Source organism: Perca fluviatilis, chromosome 12 (assembly GCF_010015445.1).
Source record: "Perca fluviatilis chromosome 12, GENO_Pfluv_1.0, whole genome shotgun sequence".
Taxonomy (NCBI): Eukaryota; Metazoa; Chordata; class Actinopteri; order Perciformes; family Percidae; genus Perca; species Perca fluviatilis.
Genome location: NC_053123.1, coordinates 31,007,868 through 31,026,899, shown reverse-complemented (window position 1 = coordinate 31,026,899; position 19,032 = coordinate 31,007,868). Strand labels below are relative to the sequence as shown.

The window sequence follows — 19,032 nt, the reverse complement described above, 5'->3', positions numbered from 1 at the left end:
CGATTGAATCACCACCTTTTGACTAGGGTTGCAAGATATTAGGAAAATATGCCACAAGGTTATTGAATATCACAAAACGGATATTAAAGTGTACTCGGTTCTGCTGCTTTCCGTATTCTGCTAAAATACAACAAACTTGCTTGTTGAATTTAAAACCATTGAAAGGAAATCATTCCCAACTTTCTTATATTGAACAAATTGAATTGAATGTAAAGGGCACCACAAAAAAAGGAATTAGTTATATTATAAAGTGCCGTTGTCTGATTCTGATATTTTCTTTCAACCATCACAAAAAACCTCTGAGTGTCTTTCGCGGTGTGGTTATTGCGAAAGTTGATATCACAAAGACGCTATATTGTGCAGCCCTGGTTTTATTAAAGCATTTAAATGCATAATGTTGAGCCTCGCAGAGCCTTGTTTTGCGTTTTAATGTTCGAGGCTGTGTGGTAAATGGGATTATCCCTTTTCTGATTAAGAGACATGTCATTATAATGTAATATTCGCGATTGAATCGGCGCCTCTGACACGGTTCGACAACGGGCAAACTGAACATTTAAGATTCTCAAAGGTAGTAGCAAACGAAAGAAAAACCCCCCTTCAAAAAAAAAAAAAAAAGATTGTGTAGTGTCTAGGAGGCGATGCACTGTGTGTGTGTGTGTGTGTGTGTGTGTGTGTGTGTGTGTGTGTGTGTGTGTGTGTGTGTGTGTGTGTGTGTGTGTGTGTGTGTGTCGATTCTGCCTGTGTGTGTGTGTCGATTCTGCCTGTGTGTGTGTGTCGATTCTGCCTCGATTCTGCCTGTGTGTGTGTGTCGATTCTGCCTGTGTGTGTGTGTCGATTCTGCCTGTGTGTCTGTCCGTGCTGATTGTGTGTGTGTGCGTGTGTGTGTGTGCGTGTTGATTTTGTGTGTCTGTGTGTGTGCGTTGATGAAATGAGCCAGGACTTAGAGGGAGGACTACGTCCAGAGACAGAGTGCGGACGTGCAGCACGTGCAGCCCCTTTCAGCTCAATACTGGACCACCACAAGCCTCAACACACACACACACACACACACACACAGGCAGAATCAGCACACACATGACTGCCCCAGTTATCCACAGGGAGGGGTGGGTGCACGCTTACAGGAGCAGAGATTGAATAAAGGTAGCGGAGGGAGAAATGAGAGAAGGGAAGTAGAAAGGGGATAACAGGAAATTTGTTAGAAAAGCAGAAGATGAGTGTCCGGAGGAAGGGAATAAAGAGACATGTTTTTATGAAGGATGCATGTTTCACGGTGCTTCCTCTTCTTTCATCCCCCTTTCCTTCTGTGCACATTGGATAGAGGAAGAGATTGAGAGGGAGCAAGTAGAGCTGCAAAAATGAATCGACCAATTGGTTAGTTGTGGACGTTTAGATAATCGGCAACTATTTTATTGATCGGATAATTGGTTTGAGTAATTTTTTCTGTGATTCCAGCTTGTTAAATGTGAATATTGTTCTAGTTTCTTCTCTCCTCTGTGACAGGAAACTGAATATCTTTTGAGTTGTGGACAAAACGAGACATTTGAGGACGTCATCTTGGGCTTTTTGGTGAAACGCTGATCCACATTTTTCACAATTTTCCGTCTTTTTTTTATTTTTTTATAGACCAAACAACTAATCGATCATTCGAGAAAATAATCGACAGATTAAATCGATAATGAAAATAACTGTTGCAGCCGTAGCACCAAGAGATGGACGGACGGCCGCAGTTTCTGAGAATACATTGTAACCTCATTAGGGGCCAGCAAACTGCAGTTTTACATATAATCACACAGAGCTGGGCGATAAGGGGAAAATCAAATGTCACGATATTTCTGACCATTTCTGTCGATATAATATCCGTATATTGCCCAGCCCTGTAATCACACCTCACTTCTCTCCTTTACCCACGATTATCACATTCCATCAGTGGCTGCTAATTTAGCCAATGGGAGAGAGGGAAACGAGATTGCGAGAGTGTGCGCTGTATATGGGCAAAGTGATGAGTTGGCTGCCGCGTAGCCATAGAGAAGAGCTTTGAGCTGAGAAAGGAGGTGAGATGGAGGGAGGGAGCGGGGGTGGGGGGTGGTTGTGTGTGTACTGCCTGTTCCAGCTTTGAGGTATTGTGTGTCATCTCTCTGCACTCTCTACTGCAGCCGTCTGCTGAATAGTAATCAGTGACACCAGGATAGAGGAGGGGGAGAAAAAAAAAAGATACCAGAAAGAGTGAGTGAGAGAGAGAGAGAGAGAGAGGGAGGAAGGAAGGCGAGACATTGGGAGGGAGGTGGAATACCAAGCTGACAATCCTGCTGCATTATCTACCCGGTGGCAGAGCAAGTGTGAAAGAGAAGGAAAGGGAAGCATAGCAGAGACGGAGGGAGAGATCTACAGGAGGATGCAGTGGGGTTCCAGGAGGAGAGTGATGTGCCAGGGATCTAGGTAACGTGTGTGTGTGTGTGTGTGTGTGTGTGTGTGTGTGTGTGTGTGTGTGTGTGTGTGTGTGTGTGTGTGTGTGTGTGTGTGTGTGTGTGTGTGTGTGTGTGTGTGTGTGTGCGCGCGCGCGCGCGCAGTCTCTGACATTTAGACATCTGGCTGCGATGAGTACGTCTTGATGTTTCTGTGGCTCATAGCTCTGCGTTAAAAGGTGTTTATTCTAAGCTGTGTGTGTGTGTACGTGTGTGTGCACGTGTGTGTGTGTGAAGCTCTTGCGCCCCAGTCTAGATGACAGATGATGGTATTAGGTTTTTACGGTTCCAGCATTTCTATTTTTCTTTTTTTTTCTTCTTTCATCATTCTTCTAAGAAATCCACCACAGTTGACCGGGTGGACTAGGGCAGCACCAGCCGTACAGTCTGTTCTCTAACCATATGCTAGATGCTTGTGTGCAGTTCCTGGTTTCAGGAGGTGCTAATGTTCAAGAGCTGTGAGCTTTTTTTCTTTTCTTTTTTTAACTGACCCAGATAAGAGAGACTGCCGGTTCCTCTTTTGTAAATGCATGACGCCGTGCGTGACTGCATTGGTTCACGGTGCAGCTTTTTCATTGAGTAAGTGCAACGTAACCTGTCACCTTGAAGCCACCTATGGGTTCCTTCGGTGCTTTAACAGGATATGGCACCGAGCTTGGAATTTAGTATTATTCACTTTATCCACTCGGGTGCCTTTTCAGCTGCTGGTAGGGGTGCCTAAATCTGCTCTGTATCTTTCTGGCACCCAGTGAAACCTGCGGTCAGACCTATGGTGGCTTACCAACATGAGTAGCAAGCAACCCGCACGCCACTTGCTTTGTCTCCGTTGTGGTGCAGGGCATTAATTCCCGCCGAAGATTAATTTTCAAAGAGAAAAAAAGAGAGAAAACTCCTGCGCGCACTTGTTATCTCTGCATTGGTTTATTTGTTCGGCCGACGTTGCGGTCACAAGGACCTTTCTCAAGACACATAGAAGTAAAGTGACATAGTGCTTAAATACTTGAAATAACACATGATAAAAAAGTGGCAGTGGCACACAAGACATAACTCAGGTGTATAACTTTTCCCTTGTTTCTCTGTATCTTACAACAAACATGCAAAATACACCAGTAGACTTTGATGCTAGTCTACATTTTAAACCACTGCAACCATGTAAACCCAGGCACCGGCTTAGAGGGAGGTAATGGAGTTGTATGGCAGCCCTAAGGGAGTCAGGAGAAGGCCAGAAGAGAAGCCCCAGAGAGTTGTCTCTGTAGCTGTGTGAAGTACTCAAGGGCTGATGTGTTTAGTGACCCTGGATTGAGATAATGGCTAGCAGCGTGCCACGCCTTGGCAGCCAGGCTAAGCCTCTGCAGACATCGGTCCAACTGCCTTTCGTTCACACGAAGGGATAGGATGCCATTTAAAACTGCTGGATATCAGTGTCTCATTTTGAGCACCGTGTCGTCTGATTGGACTTGAGGAAGGAGGAGGATGGTTGGAGCAAAAGGAGTGATCCACAGACAAGAATATCTCGGGTTCAGCCCCATCCAGCCAACGCTGTCCTCACGTGTTGCGTTCATGGTGTGCTGTGGAACTTCCAGTAGGGCTGCGTATCACCACGGAGTTCCTGAATCGATTTTTTTATTTTGATTCACAACGTCCTGATTTGATTTCTGTTTTCAGTCGACTCAATATTGATTCGCTCAGGAATATTTTGGTTACCATACCATATTTTGCCTGGCTATGAAAGAGATTCTTAGAAGTATGGCTGTAAATTGGACAAGGAACCCTCTAATCTGGTGCATTATTAAAAGTATTAATGTTGTTAAGAATTCACCCCAAAGCAGTTGCATAGAGACAGGAAAAAAAGTGTCTTTCTTCAGTGCAGAGGGTGTGATGTAGAGACAATATACTTAGCCATACACTGTGAAAATGGCCATGGCAGTTCACTGGGCCGGCCCTAGACTTTTGGGGGCCCTAAGCAGGATTCGGTTTGGGGACTCTCCACATTGTAACCTGTTGCCACTGCACTTGGCACTTAACCAACGTGTATTGTAAATATTAGTTTAAGCACTCATAATGTACAAATACATTACGCATTTAAAGACTAATTTGAGACCTATTAGCAGCAACGCCATCTTTAAATAGACCGGCTCTGTTATGAGCTCTATTGTGGGACATTTCAAGTCAAATTTATTTCCTATGACATGGATTCCTTTTAGATTGTCTACTTTCACATGATACCAATATCTTCACTCTAGCTTTAAAAAGGAACCTCCTAAAAGATAAATCTCAGGATTTTATGACTCTATATTGGATCATTCAAATTAAGATTGATTTGAATCGGAATTTTTTATATATATATATTTAAACCCACCCTATCTTTCAGTAAAGGAGATCAGCTGAAGGTGAATACGAATTTCTCCCACAAGCTTTAAGACTTACAGTGCTTAATGTTAAGGACAAGCATTACCAGTAGGGATTAGGTGCTGCTATCACTTTAACAACATGAACATGCAGACAGTTGATTGTGTAAAAGTTTAGGTATTTCTGTTCATAATAAAATGCCTTCTTTCCCCCCCCCCCTTCTCTGCAGCATTTTCAGCTGGCTTTGATCGACTCCAATCTCTGCACTTTGTCCAAAGCTGAAAGTAAGTACTGTCGTTATAATCACCATGGAAACCAGCCGTACGCTGCGGTGTAATGCAATATTAGATTTGATGTACCAGCTTGTCAGTGGTAGACAGCACGCATTGAAAAGGCACAGGGATATTTCTACAGATGCATTTTTCCCCTCTCCGCTAACGTTTCCCTGCTGACTCTGCCTAAGACTGGGGTTGCCTAGGAGACGGCACATTGAGAGAACTGGAAGTGCTTGTGAGCACATTGCACATAGACGCTGTGATTTCAGATTACACATACTCTCTGGGGAAACTGTCCCTCACCCCCTCCTCCCATCTGTGCTCGCAATCTGGGCCCACTGAGGTCCAGGGGGCGACTGCAAAATTTAGCAAAGATTGTGGCTGAGGAAGACCCGGGCAGGGTTGAAACGTTGCAACTCAAACGTATGGGAGAATTAGCAGAGTCTTTTAAGCTGTATCCAGCCCCCTTTTACCCTGCACCTCACCGGTGGGGATGTGCACACTACCACTACCGCTCTACGCAACTGTGTAACATCCCAGATTATATGACAAATTAAACTAGAGCTGCAATGCTTTAATCAACTATTACATTTGACGCCAACTATTCAGTTAATTGGTGTGGTGTGAGTCTTTTTTTTTTTTTTTTTTTTTTAAATGAAAAATCTCTGATTCCAACTTGTTAAATGTGAATATGTTGTAGTTTTACAACTGGATATCTTTTGAGTTGTGGACAAAACAAGACATTTGAGGAGGTCATCTTTTTCAATTGATTAATCAAGAAAATAAACCTAAGTGAAATCCTTATTCCTATTCTCTCTGCTTTTTCCCACAGTTCAGTTCCACATTGCTCATTTGTATGAGATCCAGGTAAGCAATCAATTCCCATTTCTGTTTTAAAATGTAGGGCAGTTTGATGTTGTAACCCACGTTACTGTAGAAGCTGGTGTAGAGACGGCTCTGGGGGTTAAAACGAGCATTGTTCCCATTTTCTCTTGAAGGTCTCGATTCCTTATCTGCTCTCTGAGTCTGACCAGGCTTACATAAAAAAAAAAAGTCTTTATTTCAGTCAATCTTTACTCATGATGAGTGCCTTGAGTTGATCACAGGAGTCACACAGATATCCAGTCATATCACGGAGTATGTTTACACGCACACTAATATTCCACTGAATATAGTTTGTGGCTGTTTACAGCCTCTTGCCTGTTTGCGGCTTACGGTCGCTCTGTGCGTTGCTATGGTTGCTTTACACAAACCAACCAGCCGACCATGCATGCATGGCCAGAAAGAAAAGGAGAAACGCAGCTACTTTTAACCATTATGAAAGACTTGGGACATCAACAGGTTTTTGGAGATGAGCAAACATCACGTTTTTCGAACTTTTCAAGAAGCTGGTTGAAGGAATGATAGCGGGACTCCGTGTCCACGCGGTCAAACAAGTCCGCCACTGGTGGAAAACTTAGAAAAATATCCTATTTTGCACGGCTACATGTAAACGGGAATATTAGTGGAATATTCACTTCAACTAGCCATGTCACCAGCTTAGTGGGAATATTGTCTTTTTCGGAATAAGGGCAAAAACCAAAATATGTCATGTTTCCATCAACACATTTTTATGCGCATTATGAAGTATCACATTAGAAATTGATTGATAGAAATTCTCAAAGTTTTTACGCTCACTTAAGTGGTTTTTTCCTTTTTCCGAAAAAGAGTTGGTAACCCTTTACTTGAAGGTATCTACTTAAGGGAGACATGACACATGAACCCTTACCTGACCCTAACTTGTCATGACAAAAACCGAATGACACTAAATGAAGCGTTTTGTCATAAACGTTTATGACTTGTTTATAATGTTTATGACACGTTCATGACAGTGTCATGTCACTCTCATGTAGATACCTTCAAGTAAAGTGTAACCAAAGAGTTAATGCGCCATATGGGAGCTGGAAACGGCTTTGCCGAATAAGTTGTGACGTAGCGAACATGTGAGTCACATGACTATAGTCCCGGTATCCATCGGACGGGGGAAGGATCGGGATACTTGTCCCATCCAGGGCGCCATACGCTTGTGGCACAGGGTGCGTGGTGGAGTTGCGGTGCGCTGTAGCCTGGGCCTCAGACACGTCGGGTAAACTGACGAATTGGTTCAACAGCTTGAATCGTACGGCCCTGCACGCCGCGTATACACCGCGGTCAACGGTTGTCTCGCCGACACCAAATGTCTCCGCCACAACCCTGGATTCTGCACAGGTGGCCGACTTGTACAACGCCACCTCTCTCCATTTCGTCAAAGAACTTAGCTTCTAAACTCTGTGATTTAGTAAGTAAGTAAGTAAAGTTTATTTCTATAGCACATTTAAAAACAGCTCGCGCTGACCAAAGTGCTGTACATAGCGCATTAGCCACAGGGTGATTAAATAAAATAAGAAAAATGCAATAAAACGCGTACAAATCGGGCTTAAAAAGTACATCGAAAGACAAATTACAAACATAGCAGAATAAGACAATTAAGATGCCGGGAAGGCCAATGTAAAAAGATGAGTTTTGAGCCTGGCTTTGAATGTCACAATTGAAGGGGCATTTCTGATGTCAGGGGGCAGTCGGTTCCACAGCTGAGGACCAGCAGCAGAAAGCCAGTTTACAATCTACAACCACGCGTGACGTCAACTTGTGACGAAACTACGCTTTGCGTAGTCTCGTTTTTTTCCGCTCTAAACCAGTTGATGGAAACGCTTCCAGTTAGCATTTTCGTTTTTGCGACATTTTTAATAGTTCGCTTGACAGTTAGATGGAAACGTGACTAGTGTTTGTCGTCTGGCCCAGGCCTGGCTCGATGACGATCATTAGTCCAAGCAGGAAGTAACCGCTAAGAGCCTTTCTCGTTTATGTGCCTCATGCGTCAGTGTTTACCCCGAGGTGTCTTAAGTGTGTGCAGACAGGAAGAGTCCAGGACCAGACTGTCTGTGTGTGTGTGTGTGTGTGTGTGTGTGTGTGTGTGTGTGTGTGTGTGTGTGTGTGTGTGTATACACCCTCACACACGCTCAGGGACATTTGGAGCTTCAGGGTCTGTGGAGATGGGGGCGGGAAGACGGTGTGTGTGTGTGTGTGTGTGTGTGTGTGAGCTGATAAGAGAACAGACACGCACCTCAACGTATGGGTTCAGACCCGGGGTCGAAAAGGTCTTCACGTTAAAACAAACAGTGCGCTCACCTTCCGACCAGCCGGCTCAGGTTTCCCCAAAACGCAAAGCGTGCACTGCAGTGGACACACGCATACACCTGCGCGCACAAGAACACACACACACACACACACACACACACACACACACACACACACACACTTAAACCTACCAGACGTGTTGAGTCTGGCCTGTCCTCTTCCACGCTGACCCTCCCCCGTGTGTGTGTGTGTGTGTGTGTGTGTGTCTCTGGCTGGTCATTACGAGTGTGAGGAGGTCTTAAGACTCTTTGTGTCTGTCCAGATAGAACCATAAAAACACACTGACCCCTCCTGTCTGGCTTCAACAACCTCTCTGTCTCATTCTTTCTCTTCTCCCTTTCCTCCCCCTCTCTCCCCTGTGCCTGCAGAAGAAGCACAGAGCGGCGAAAGAAGCGTATGAAAGTCTGTTGCAGACGGAGAATCTCCCTGCACAGGTGAAGGCGGCCACACTGCAACAACTTGGTGAGTGTCCCTTTGCTCATATTGGCTAACGTTCTCATCTCCACACGTGGGGCTCTAGAAATTTGCTGTGACGTTTTGGCATTCTGTAACGGGAACCACTTTGTACGGCAATGAAGTGATCATGCGTACTGCTGCAGTGCTGTTTGGGGTGGGATAGCTTCATGCTGTGTGCGTTTTGGCCTTCACGTTGAATGAGATTTATTTCCAGATCACACACATTAGTTTTCTGCTACTTTCTACCGGTTTTTCAAAGTGCTGTGTGTGTGTGTGTGTGTGTGTGTGTGTGTGTGTGTGTGTGTGTGTGTGTGTGTGTGTGTGTGTGTGTGTGTGTGTGTGTGTGTGTGTGTGTGTGTGTGTGTGTGTGTGTGTGTGTGTGTGTGTGTGTGTGTGTGTGTGTGTGTGTGTGTGTGTGTGTGTGTGTGTGTGTGGGCTGCAACGGAGCATTGTTTTCTCTTCTTCCCTTCCCCCCACGCTACGCGCACGGCACGTGCACACACAATGCTGTGTTTGTGAGGATTAGAAAGATTAGATTTCGAAAACGTATTTTGCTAATAAATGTCATGCTACAGAAACGTCAATTTCACTCTGCAGTCACACCGGAATAACAGGAGAGAACTTTCTTTACACACTTCAAGGTGATTAACCCTCCTCTTGTCCTGGTTTACAAAAAACGTTCTATATCAGAACTATGACAAAAGAAAAAAGTGACAAATGTTGGAAAAAGCTACAAAAAACGCAGGAAACACCCCCCGACAAAAACAATTTATTTTAAAAAACGCTGAAAAAAGTGACCAAAAAAATCGTATCTAAAACATCGCCAAAGTTGACAAAAACTTGTTTTTTGTTACTTTTTTTTAAACATCAGATAAAGCGACTAAAAACTTGAAACCAAAAAAACAAAAAATTTGAATAAAATCGACAAAAACGTCAAGTGTAGAAAAATAACAACAAAATGTTTAAATTTCGACCCAGAAAAACACAAAGTTGCACGGTCGTCGGGAAGACAACACAAGGGTTAAGTTTTACTGCAGTGTTGAGTTATGGAAAAAAACTATATTGCAAAGGTGAAATGATGTATTGATCTTTGCATGCCAAATGCTCTAGTGTGTAATGTGTTGACTAGGAATCTGGTTCTGGATCAGTAGGCACGAAAGACAAATTAACCCTTGTGTTGTCCTCGGGTCAAATTTGACCCATTTGCCAATGTTTTTTATATCAGAAATATGGGTTAATTTCAACCAAATTGCCCAAAAATAACGTGGATGCATCGGTGAACGTTGTATGGAAGCTATACAGCGTTCTTCGCAGGTAAAATGAATGATTACTTTCATTGCATTTTGTGTTTTATTCAGTTTTAATGCCATTTGAAATAAAAAAATGTTTAAATGGTATCAAAACAGTGTCCTGACTAAACTTTGACATAAAAAAGAAAAAGTGTTAAAATAAATGACAAACGTTTTTTAAAAAGTGTCAAAAGCACCGAAAAAAGCGACAAAAACATTAAAAAAAAGAAGAAGAAAAAGGTAACAAAAACTCAATTTTGACCTGGAAGGAAAACAAGTTCATGGTTATGATATCTATAATGGCATAGATTTGTCTTTAGCCCTTGTGTTGACTTCGGGTCAAATTGACCCGTTTTCAATTTTTGTTTTATATCCGAAAATATGGCACGTAGAAATAAGCGCTGAAAAAAATGTGTAGAAGAAAAAGTTAACAATTTCAAATGTTGGAAAAAGCAAAAACAAACTGAAAAAAAGGAGTCAAAAACTGTTTTTTCCAAGGTTGACGGGAAGACAAAACAAGGGTAAAACATGAAATGAATTGAAAGCAAAGTCCGATAGAGACCCAGACCTCATGCTGCTGTAACAATCACACTAAACGTTTATGTCCGGGCTGCCCATGTGGAGTTGGATATGTACATTTGGGTTTAAGGGACATGCCTTAAACCCAAATGTTTAAGACTATGGACGGCAGTAATGGCAGTCGTAGCCGTGCAGCAATTCTTCTCTCTCCACTTACTGTAGGGGACTCTTTTGTCTCTGTAATAAAAAGACTTGATCTTTTTTAGGACTATTTTATACAGAATACTTCCAGCTGCCTTGATTTTCCTCCCCAGCATACATGGAAGTATGATGATATGATGCATATTGCAGAAGAAGTGCCAGAGAACATTTACACATTTAGACCAACAGTAAAGTGTTCTTGATTGGAGCTCTATGTAGTCACATAAAATACAAAAAGTGGAATGATGTAAATCTACAGTTTTGTGTTTATTGTCATGAGATGGTGATGACAATCGATTGTCTTTTTATTTAAAGAGAACCTGTTTTTCCTTATGGTACCTGTTTTGAATATGGTGAGGGGGAAAAAAACTGATCATTTGTAGCTCAAGGGTTACTGAACTGAACCTGCATTTGGTGGTTTATCAGAAGGATTTCCTGCACTGGTTGTTCTCAAATTGCGCTCCGCTTTTGTACTGGTATAAAATAATATGCTTTGAGGGCGGGGAAGGGAAAGATGGGTTTGCTTTTGTGAAAATGCATTAATCAAAGCTTTAAGATCCCCTTCAAGATCACAGCTGGGAACGTGTGCTGGCAGCCGGGATCTTAGATTTCCTCTTTTTCACACATTTCTCTGTGCAAAACGCAGAGATTTCCATTTTCCGCCCCACCACTGTAGACCCTCCCTCCCTTCCCCTCCCTCCCACTCACCCAGTTGTAAAAACCATTCCCAGTCTAGCCTAGCCTGCTGACGTTGTCATGGTGACCTGTGGAGCCTGCCACAGGTGTAAAGGGGAGTGCGTGATTGCTTTAGTCGGTCTTCCTTAGTGTGTGTGTGTGTGTGTGTGTGTGTGTGTGTGTGTGTGTGTGTGTGTGTGTGTGTGTGTGTGTGTGTGTGTGTGTGTGTGTGTGTGTGTGTGTGTGTGTGTGTGTGTGTGTGTGTGTGTGTGTGTGTGTGTGTGTGTGTGTGTGTGTGTGTGTGTGTGTGTGTGTGTGTGTGTGTGTGTCAGGGAGGAGTTGTTTGTAAAGGTTGGTTCATATGAGAGCCTTTGAAGTGTGTGTCTGTGTTTGAACACCCCCTCCCCCTCTTTGACTGCCTCTTTCCTCCCTTCCTCTTTGGTTAGAGAGCTGATGAAAGACACACCATTTGTTTTGTTTTTTGTTTTATGAGGTTACATCCACACTACAAATTTTTCATTTTTAAGCGCGCGTTTTGAGAGAGAAAAATCAATCTCCGTCCACACAGAAGTTTTAGCTCCAGCAGCAGAACTAGTCTCCGTCCATATGAACACATCTGACTACACACACATCACATGATTCACACACACTGGGCACGTAGCGTGCCGGTGTAAACAGGAAGCAGATTGTCTGATGTTACCCTGTTAATCATGGATGTAGAAGTTGAAACTACTTTGGAGAAAGAACAACCGTGGTGAAAAGTAAGAGCAGGGATGTATCAGCTTGCAGCGAGGACGAGGTGGAACGGTTACTGAAAGGTCTGTAAGTAGGGCTGGGCGATATGGAGAAAATCTCATATCACGATATTTTTGACCAAATGCCTCGATAACGATACCGCAACGATATTGTAGGGTTGACTTTAGGTGCTTTCACAAAATATTTACACAATGAGATTTTTGATAAATAATCATCAGTAATGTGGATATAATGACTAAGAGGGTAAAGGCAAATAATAGAACAGTTACAACAGTCTGGTAAGTTCAGAAAATGACATCACTTTACTGTAATGCAGCCTTTAAAACCAGGAAAAGACTACTCTTATGCCATATTACGATATCCAAAATCTACGACGGTATCTAGTCTCATATCACGATATCGATATAATATCGATATATTGCCCAGCTCTATCTGTAAGCTACCTAACCGATAAGACTGACTGACGGACTACAAAGCAACTCTGGAGTTTTCAAACCGAAAGGGGGCAGCAGATCTTTCCAAATGTTTCCGGCTCAGAAACACTGGAGTAGTGCGGATGCGAGGTGTAAACGTGGCAAAAGATATTTGTTTTTTCAAGCCAATACGTAGTAGTATAGATGTAGCCCAAGTCCGTTCCATTAGCACATCAGACGGTGGTCTTACCCTTTTTTCATTGCACGTTGTGTCTTTGGCTTCAGGTACCTGACTCAACCTGTTTTTCAAATAATTCAACTTCACGCTAACCTGACTCCGCCAGATGGATCGCTTCGCAATTGCTCGGCATATCCATCTGGGAACTTTCCCTTGGAGAACTTTTGGGAAGGGGCGAAAATACTGGTTAGCGGATTGGATAAACTATCTGTCTATCACCACCTATAGTTGGTGATAGACAGGCCAAATCAACCAATCAGATCAACGATGCGTATGATAATACAACCACAAGCCCCTGCTGCTGCAGGCAAAGCATAGCTCGTTAGCTCAGCAAGCAAGCAACATGTCGGTAAAGGATATTTGCCGTTTGTGTAACAAGAATTTACGAATAAAAGGCACCCTTTCAGGTTCCCGGTCCATATTCCAAAAGAAGGATCCAAGAGAAAAAAGCATTAGCGAGCAGCTAACAGAATTAGGGCTACCGCTGGCTGAAAATACTGGTTAGCTGATTGGATAAACCATCTGTCTATCCCCACCTAAACCCGCCTCAAAACCAACGCTGATTGGCCCGGTCGTTTTGCGAACGGCTCCAAATTTTCTCTATCTCAAGATGCCAGACTGATCTGCAAGTGGAAAACTGGAGCTCGCCAGATCAGGACGGTCTCACGAGGCAAACTCCACACTGCTCTAATTCTGCTGTTGCACATATTAGCTTCTACTCAGTACCCTGGTTACTTAAGCGCTAAAGGTCTGAATGATGAAGTCCATCACCCTTATTTTTTTCTTTTCTTTCCCCAAAGGGAGAAAAAAAAGGAAAGAAAAAAAAAAAAAAAATGGGCTGTTCCTGAGTCAAGATTGTTTGTTCTGCCCAGAAGCCATCTGCCAGCGCGCCATGATAACAGTCTCGGCTGCATGAGCTTTTTGTTGGTCGCGATTAGTGGCCCAATGGAGGCACACCGTGCCTCTCACCAAATTCTCTTGTTTCTGTGCTATGGAATTGGGTTTCTCCTGGGGACAGATAAGCAGGCTGAACGCACACAGGCGGACAAACCTACAACCCCCCCTCGAGGTCCGTGCTGTCACTTGATGTGTTACGAAGGCTTGGCTACATCCTGGCTGTTGAAACGCTGTCCAGATAGCTCTTTATTGTCCCATTCACAGTCTGCTTCATGCACATGGCAATATACACGGACAGATACATTAACACATAACATGAAGACGGGTATATAGACAGAGAAGCAAGGTGGAGGGTGGAGGTGTGGCCTTGACCAACTGCCACTTTTCTCGTTTGAAAGCCATGATGTCTCTCTCTCTCTCATGGGTGGGCCAAATTCTCTGGGCGGGCAAAGCAGAGAAAGGGGAGGTAACCTTGCTCCTTATGACCTCATAAGGAGAAGATTCCTGATTGGCCCATCTGAGCTTTCATTTTCTCAAAGGCAGAGCAGGATACCCAGGGCTCGGTTTACACCTATCACCATTTCTAGCCACTGGGGGACCATAGGCAGGCTGGGGGAACTCATATTAATGTAAAAAAAACTCATAAAGTGACATTTTCATGCCATGGGACCTTTTTAAAATGTGTATGTTGCACGGCTGCATGTAATCTGGAATATTAGTGGAATATTCACTTTCATTAGCCATGTAAACAGCTGAGTCGGAATATCGTCTTTTTCGGAATAAGGGCAAAATCCGGAATATTATGTGCATGTAAACGTAGTCTCTGACAATGGTGAGGGCGAAGGCGGGTGATGGCTCCATCGTTCAGGTCTGAGATGTTGGGTGTAGGGGAGCTGGTCATTTTGGTGAGTTTATTTTTGTTAGAAATGGTGAACACAGAGGAACCATGTCAGTGTCGTTCTGTTATTCCCTTTTTTACAAGAAGCAGTCTGCACAAGACCTTCAACATGTGTTGATGTACAAGAATTACCCTCTAATCTGCATAGACGCCCACCAGCTGAAGCGGAAATACATTATTAAAAAAAAAAAACATTCTAGGGCTGGCTGTGCAATTAATCAAATTTTGATTTCAGCTAGGACTGGGCGATATGGCCTAAAAAAAAAAATCCGATTTAAGATTTAAATCGATTTTTTTCTCTCCCTCTACTTAAAATCAATCTGCAGATGACAAAGAAAATGTTCAAAACAAGTTTTATTTTGTTTTGACTCATATACACACACACACACACACACACACACACACACACACACACACACACACACACACACACACACACACACACACACACACACACACACACACAGGGCATGTATACCATTAGGATTATTATTATTTTTTTTAGGGGGGGGGGTATATATATATTCAACAACAACAAAACTGATGCGTGAGATAGCTGTTTTCACACATAGATGTAATTCACTTCTCGTTCCTCGCTAAAAGTTCAAATAATTTTAACGTTATTGCGCAACCTTGCCCCTATTTTCACCTGTTGCTGAGTAACGTACGTTAACATCCCGTGGTCTCTTGAATGTAGCATACCTGTAGCAAGCTCCTTCGTAGCGATAAAAACAAACGTCGAAGCGGAGCTCCGTGCTACACAGCGGCGATTGCAAGTTGTTTAAGCCGCTACAGACCTCCGTCACAGCTCGGTTGTATCAGCGGCGTTTAGTAGATGTGTTGAGCCGCAAAAGAGTTCCTCAACACCGCCTCTGGTGCCCCGCATGGTGCTCCTTCAGGTCAGCTGTAGCTGGTGGTTCAGTTACCGAGAATAGGTGACTCTCAGCCGGGGACAGTGCACCGCGAGCGGCCGATCATTTCGGCGGAGATTACAGATAAGTAAGTAATTAAACGACTGGTTAAGAAAATAATTAATGTTAGTCCCTGCCGCTGCCATGTTGTTTGTGTATCTCTATGGCAAACGCGCGGGGGGAGGGATGAGCCCGTTCGGAGCTACGGGAGCCCAGAGGGGAGCGTCGGCGGATGTTGAGGATAAAATCGATTTTTCATTTAAACAAATCCACGTTAACTACACATCGATAAAATCGATTTATCGCCCAGCCCTAATTTCAGCTCCTAACGATCAGAAAAATACGAGTAATCGAGAAAACTATTATTTTGCACACTAAGTTTTGCAGGTGAACTCTTTATTTTATCTTATTATGCAAGGGGAATTCAAAACCTCAAAATCTATGTAGGGACGTTTCACAGTTCAAGGTGTTTTCACTGTTGATTTGTTGAAATGTTTCACTGTTTTTTTTTAAGTTCTGTAAATGCAACATCCTTCCAGAAGTCAACGAGTAATGTGATTTAAATTAATTGTGATTTTGATTCCCCCCCCCATAGTCGAGCCGCCCTAGCCCATGCCACCGTGTGCATATTTGAATTGCATATTTTTATTTATTATACACTTCAATATGACGTTGCTGTCTTGCGAGCGCCGTTTGAGATGCATGCGATCATGTAGCGGGCCTGCAACAATTGTAATCTTCCTAATTTGTCAGAGCCTTCCAAACCTTCTCACTATTATTTTGGTGGCAATGTGGGGCAGCAAATTTCTGCATCATATTTGTGGGCGTACAAAATCAGCTTACAAAGCTTTAATAATGTAGCTGTAACAGCCCGGTGGGTTGTGGACGACAGTTGGGCAATAATGTGGCGCGAGTGTCTTATGTAAGTAGCTTGACATTGGGTACTGCCCGTTATTTGGTGTAAAAGGGGTTACAGATGATAGCCTGACAGATGACGATATGTAGTTTATAGTTTATTTGCTTTACAGATGTTTTACTAACCTTTTTGTCTCATTTCTCATGCCTTTTCTTTTTCTTTTCCTTTGTCCATCTACTGCCCTCCAGGTGCTACTCCAGTATTGGGAAGGTGCAGGATGCCTTCATCTCTTACCGTCAGTCCATTGATAAGTCGGAGGCCAGTGCTGACACCTGGTGCTCCATAGGGTAAGAACAGAACTTGTCCTGAACAGTATTAGTATGCTGAGATGCACCAAATAGGTTACAAGCATCTTGGCTCCTGTTATCAACTGTAAGTTTCGGGGAGACGGAGAAATAGCTGGTTTATAACCGTCGCCGCTTTGAGCTCAGGGCGTCCTCTAAAAACGCCTCGGGGAGATTCAGCAGCTGCCGAGCGACCGAGCACGTAGGCAGCGGGTGGATAACCGAGCAGTAGAAGATTGAGAAAGGATCTATAGATAGATGTGTGAAGGGTGGGGTGGTGTCCTCCGAGAGTTGGGATGGCTCACAAAGACAAATCCTGGAAGATGGCGAGAGACGAGGGCTGTCACGATGCATCTTGCATCTGTTAAAAATCAATATAAAGGTGTGAAGATGACAACTGGTTGAGATAAAAAAAAAAAAAAAAAAGAATCTTAATGCAATTCTTAAACAGCCTAGGGCATAATCTACTTTAAATGTCACTTGTTTGACTTCAGACGCCACTACATCCTTTCTTTTCTATTAATTTAGTTTTTTTGATGATTTGTTTTTATAAAAAATTATTTCTTTTTTATTTAATATAAAATACAATTTCAGTTCACATCTGTTGTTTTGCACAGTTTAGATAAAGGAATATTTTTCAGTCACTTTCTTTTATTTTTTTTATATATTGAGAAAATCGTATCGTGTATCGAATCGTGAGTTGAGTGCATCTTTGCATCCCTACAAGAGACTCACTCCTCCTCCTCCTCCTCCTCCTCCTGCCTCTGCCTCCAGGGTGCTCTACCAGCAGCAGAACCAGCCTATGGATGCACTGCAGGCCTACATCTGCGCTGTTCAACTGGACCACAGCCACGCAGCCGCCTGGATGGACCTGGGCACCCTCTACGAATCCTGCGGCCAGCCGCACGACGCTATCAAGTGCTACATCAACGCAACGCGCAGCAAGGCCTGCCTCAATACTGCTGCACTCACGCAACGCATTAAGCTGCTGCAGGTAGGCGTTCTGGCATTCACATTGGGAATACCCATCAGCCAGCCCCCCTTATCTTTTTGTTAAATGTTGTGCAGTATTTTTGGTGTGTGTGTGTGTGTGTGTGTGTGTGTGTGTATTGAAGTGCTGTGTTTATTGCCATGCATAGAGAGGCAATGTCCCTCCCCTATCCAAGGTGGACCGCCATGGGACAATTTATTTATTTTTTATCCCGTTTTTAAATTGAGCCATGAATTACACACATGTTTGTCAATTTAAAATATCAAGTCAAGAAAGTCCACAGGTTGTCAGAAAACTTGGGCGACGTCTCTCTGAAGCTACGATGTCTGCGTATTTTGTACCTGGATGTAACGTTACTCGTGCGAGCAGCGGACGTCTTGATCGCTCTTTTCTCTTTCCCAGCTGATAAAAAGACTCTGGATAAAACGCGTCAGTGGAACACAGCTAAGCTGGTAGCCAGCTAGCGAGCAAGCTGAGCAGCACGCAGGGTGACGTGACTTGTGTGAGACGAGGCATGTAGTTGACTGAGCGGTTATACACAAAACTAAGTGGCGCCTACGACAAACGAGGCTTTCTTCACTCGCAAAATTGTCTTCTGAATTGACAATTATCATATGTGTAATCCATGGCTCAATTCAAACAGGATCAAAAAACTATTTGTCTCTTCCTGTTCACTTTCATACATATTTTTCCCCAAATAAGGTCCCATGGGGTCCACTGGAAGGGGGGGGGACTTTGCCTCTCTATTGCCAAAGCAATCAGCTTTTTTTAAAAAATATTTCAGATTGTGCTTTTGTCATTTTGATTTCCGACCACTGAGATATGAATAATGATTCATATTCGTGTGTTAAACACATTTTTTTCTCACTTGTAATTGTAAAGCATACCTCCATGGCATTGAACATTTCGGCTCTTTTTTTCTGTATACGCTTACCTCAAACACCGCCTATAAGTAAGCAGTAGTCTTTGTAGTGCCTTTTCTTGTTACACCCAAGTCCAGCACTAAAGTTTGTGTCTTACACAATTTCTCCTAGGCTCAGTTGTGTAACCTACAGCCAGATAGTCTGCAGAATAAGAGTAAAATGCTTCCTAGTATTGAGGAGGCGTGGAGCCTCCCCATTCCTGCTGAGCTCACGTCCAGGCAGGGGGCCTTGAACACTGCACAGGCACAGCAGGTGAGATCCACTTTATCCAAGAGACCACAGCCTCTTGGAAATTACTTGAACAATAAAGTTATGAGGACTATTGAAGCTGAAAGCCTTGCTCTGATACTTTCAGACGTGTGA

The 19,032-nt window shown here is 43.4% G+C and overlaps 1 protein-coding gene across 1 annotated transcript in view; it reads left to right on the top strand.

Annotated features, from left to right (window-relative positions):
- The window catches only part of kdm6a (lysine (K)-specific demethylase 6A), a 68,386-nt gene that overhangs the window by 27,312 nt on the left and 22,042 nt on the right, over positions 1-19,032 (top strand). The window contains exons 7-12 of the mRNA XM_039817258.1: positions 5,041-5,095; positions 5,919-5,953; positions 8,671-8,788; positions 16,584-16,758; positions 17,530-17,749; positions 18,781-18,921. Of these exons, the coding sequence (XP_039673192.1) occupies positions 5,041-5,095; positions 5,919-5,953; positions 8,671-8,788; positions 16,584-16,758; positions 17,530-17,749; positions 18,781-18,921 (744 nt within the window). The remainder of the gene's footprint in view (positions 1-5,040; positions 5,096-5,918; positions 5,954-8,670; positions 8,789-16,583; positions 16,759-17,529; positions 17,750-18,780; positions 18,922-19,032) is intronic.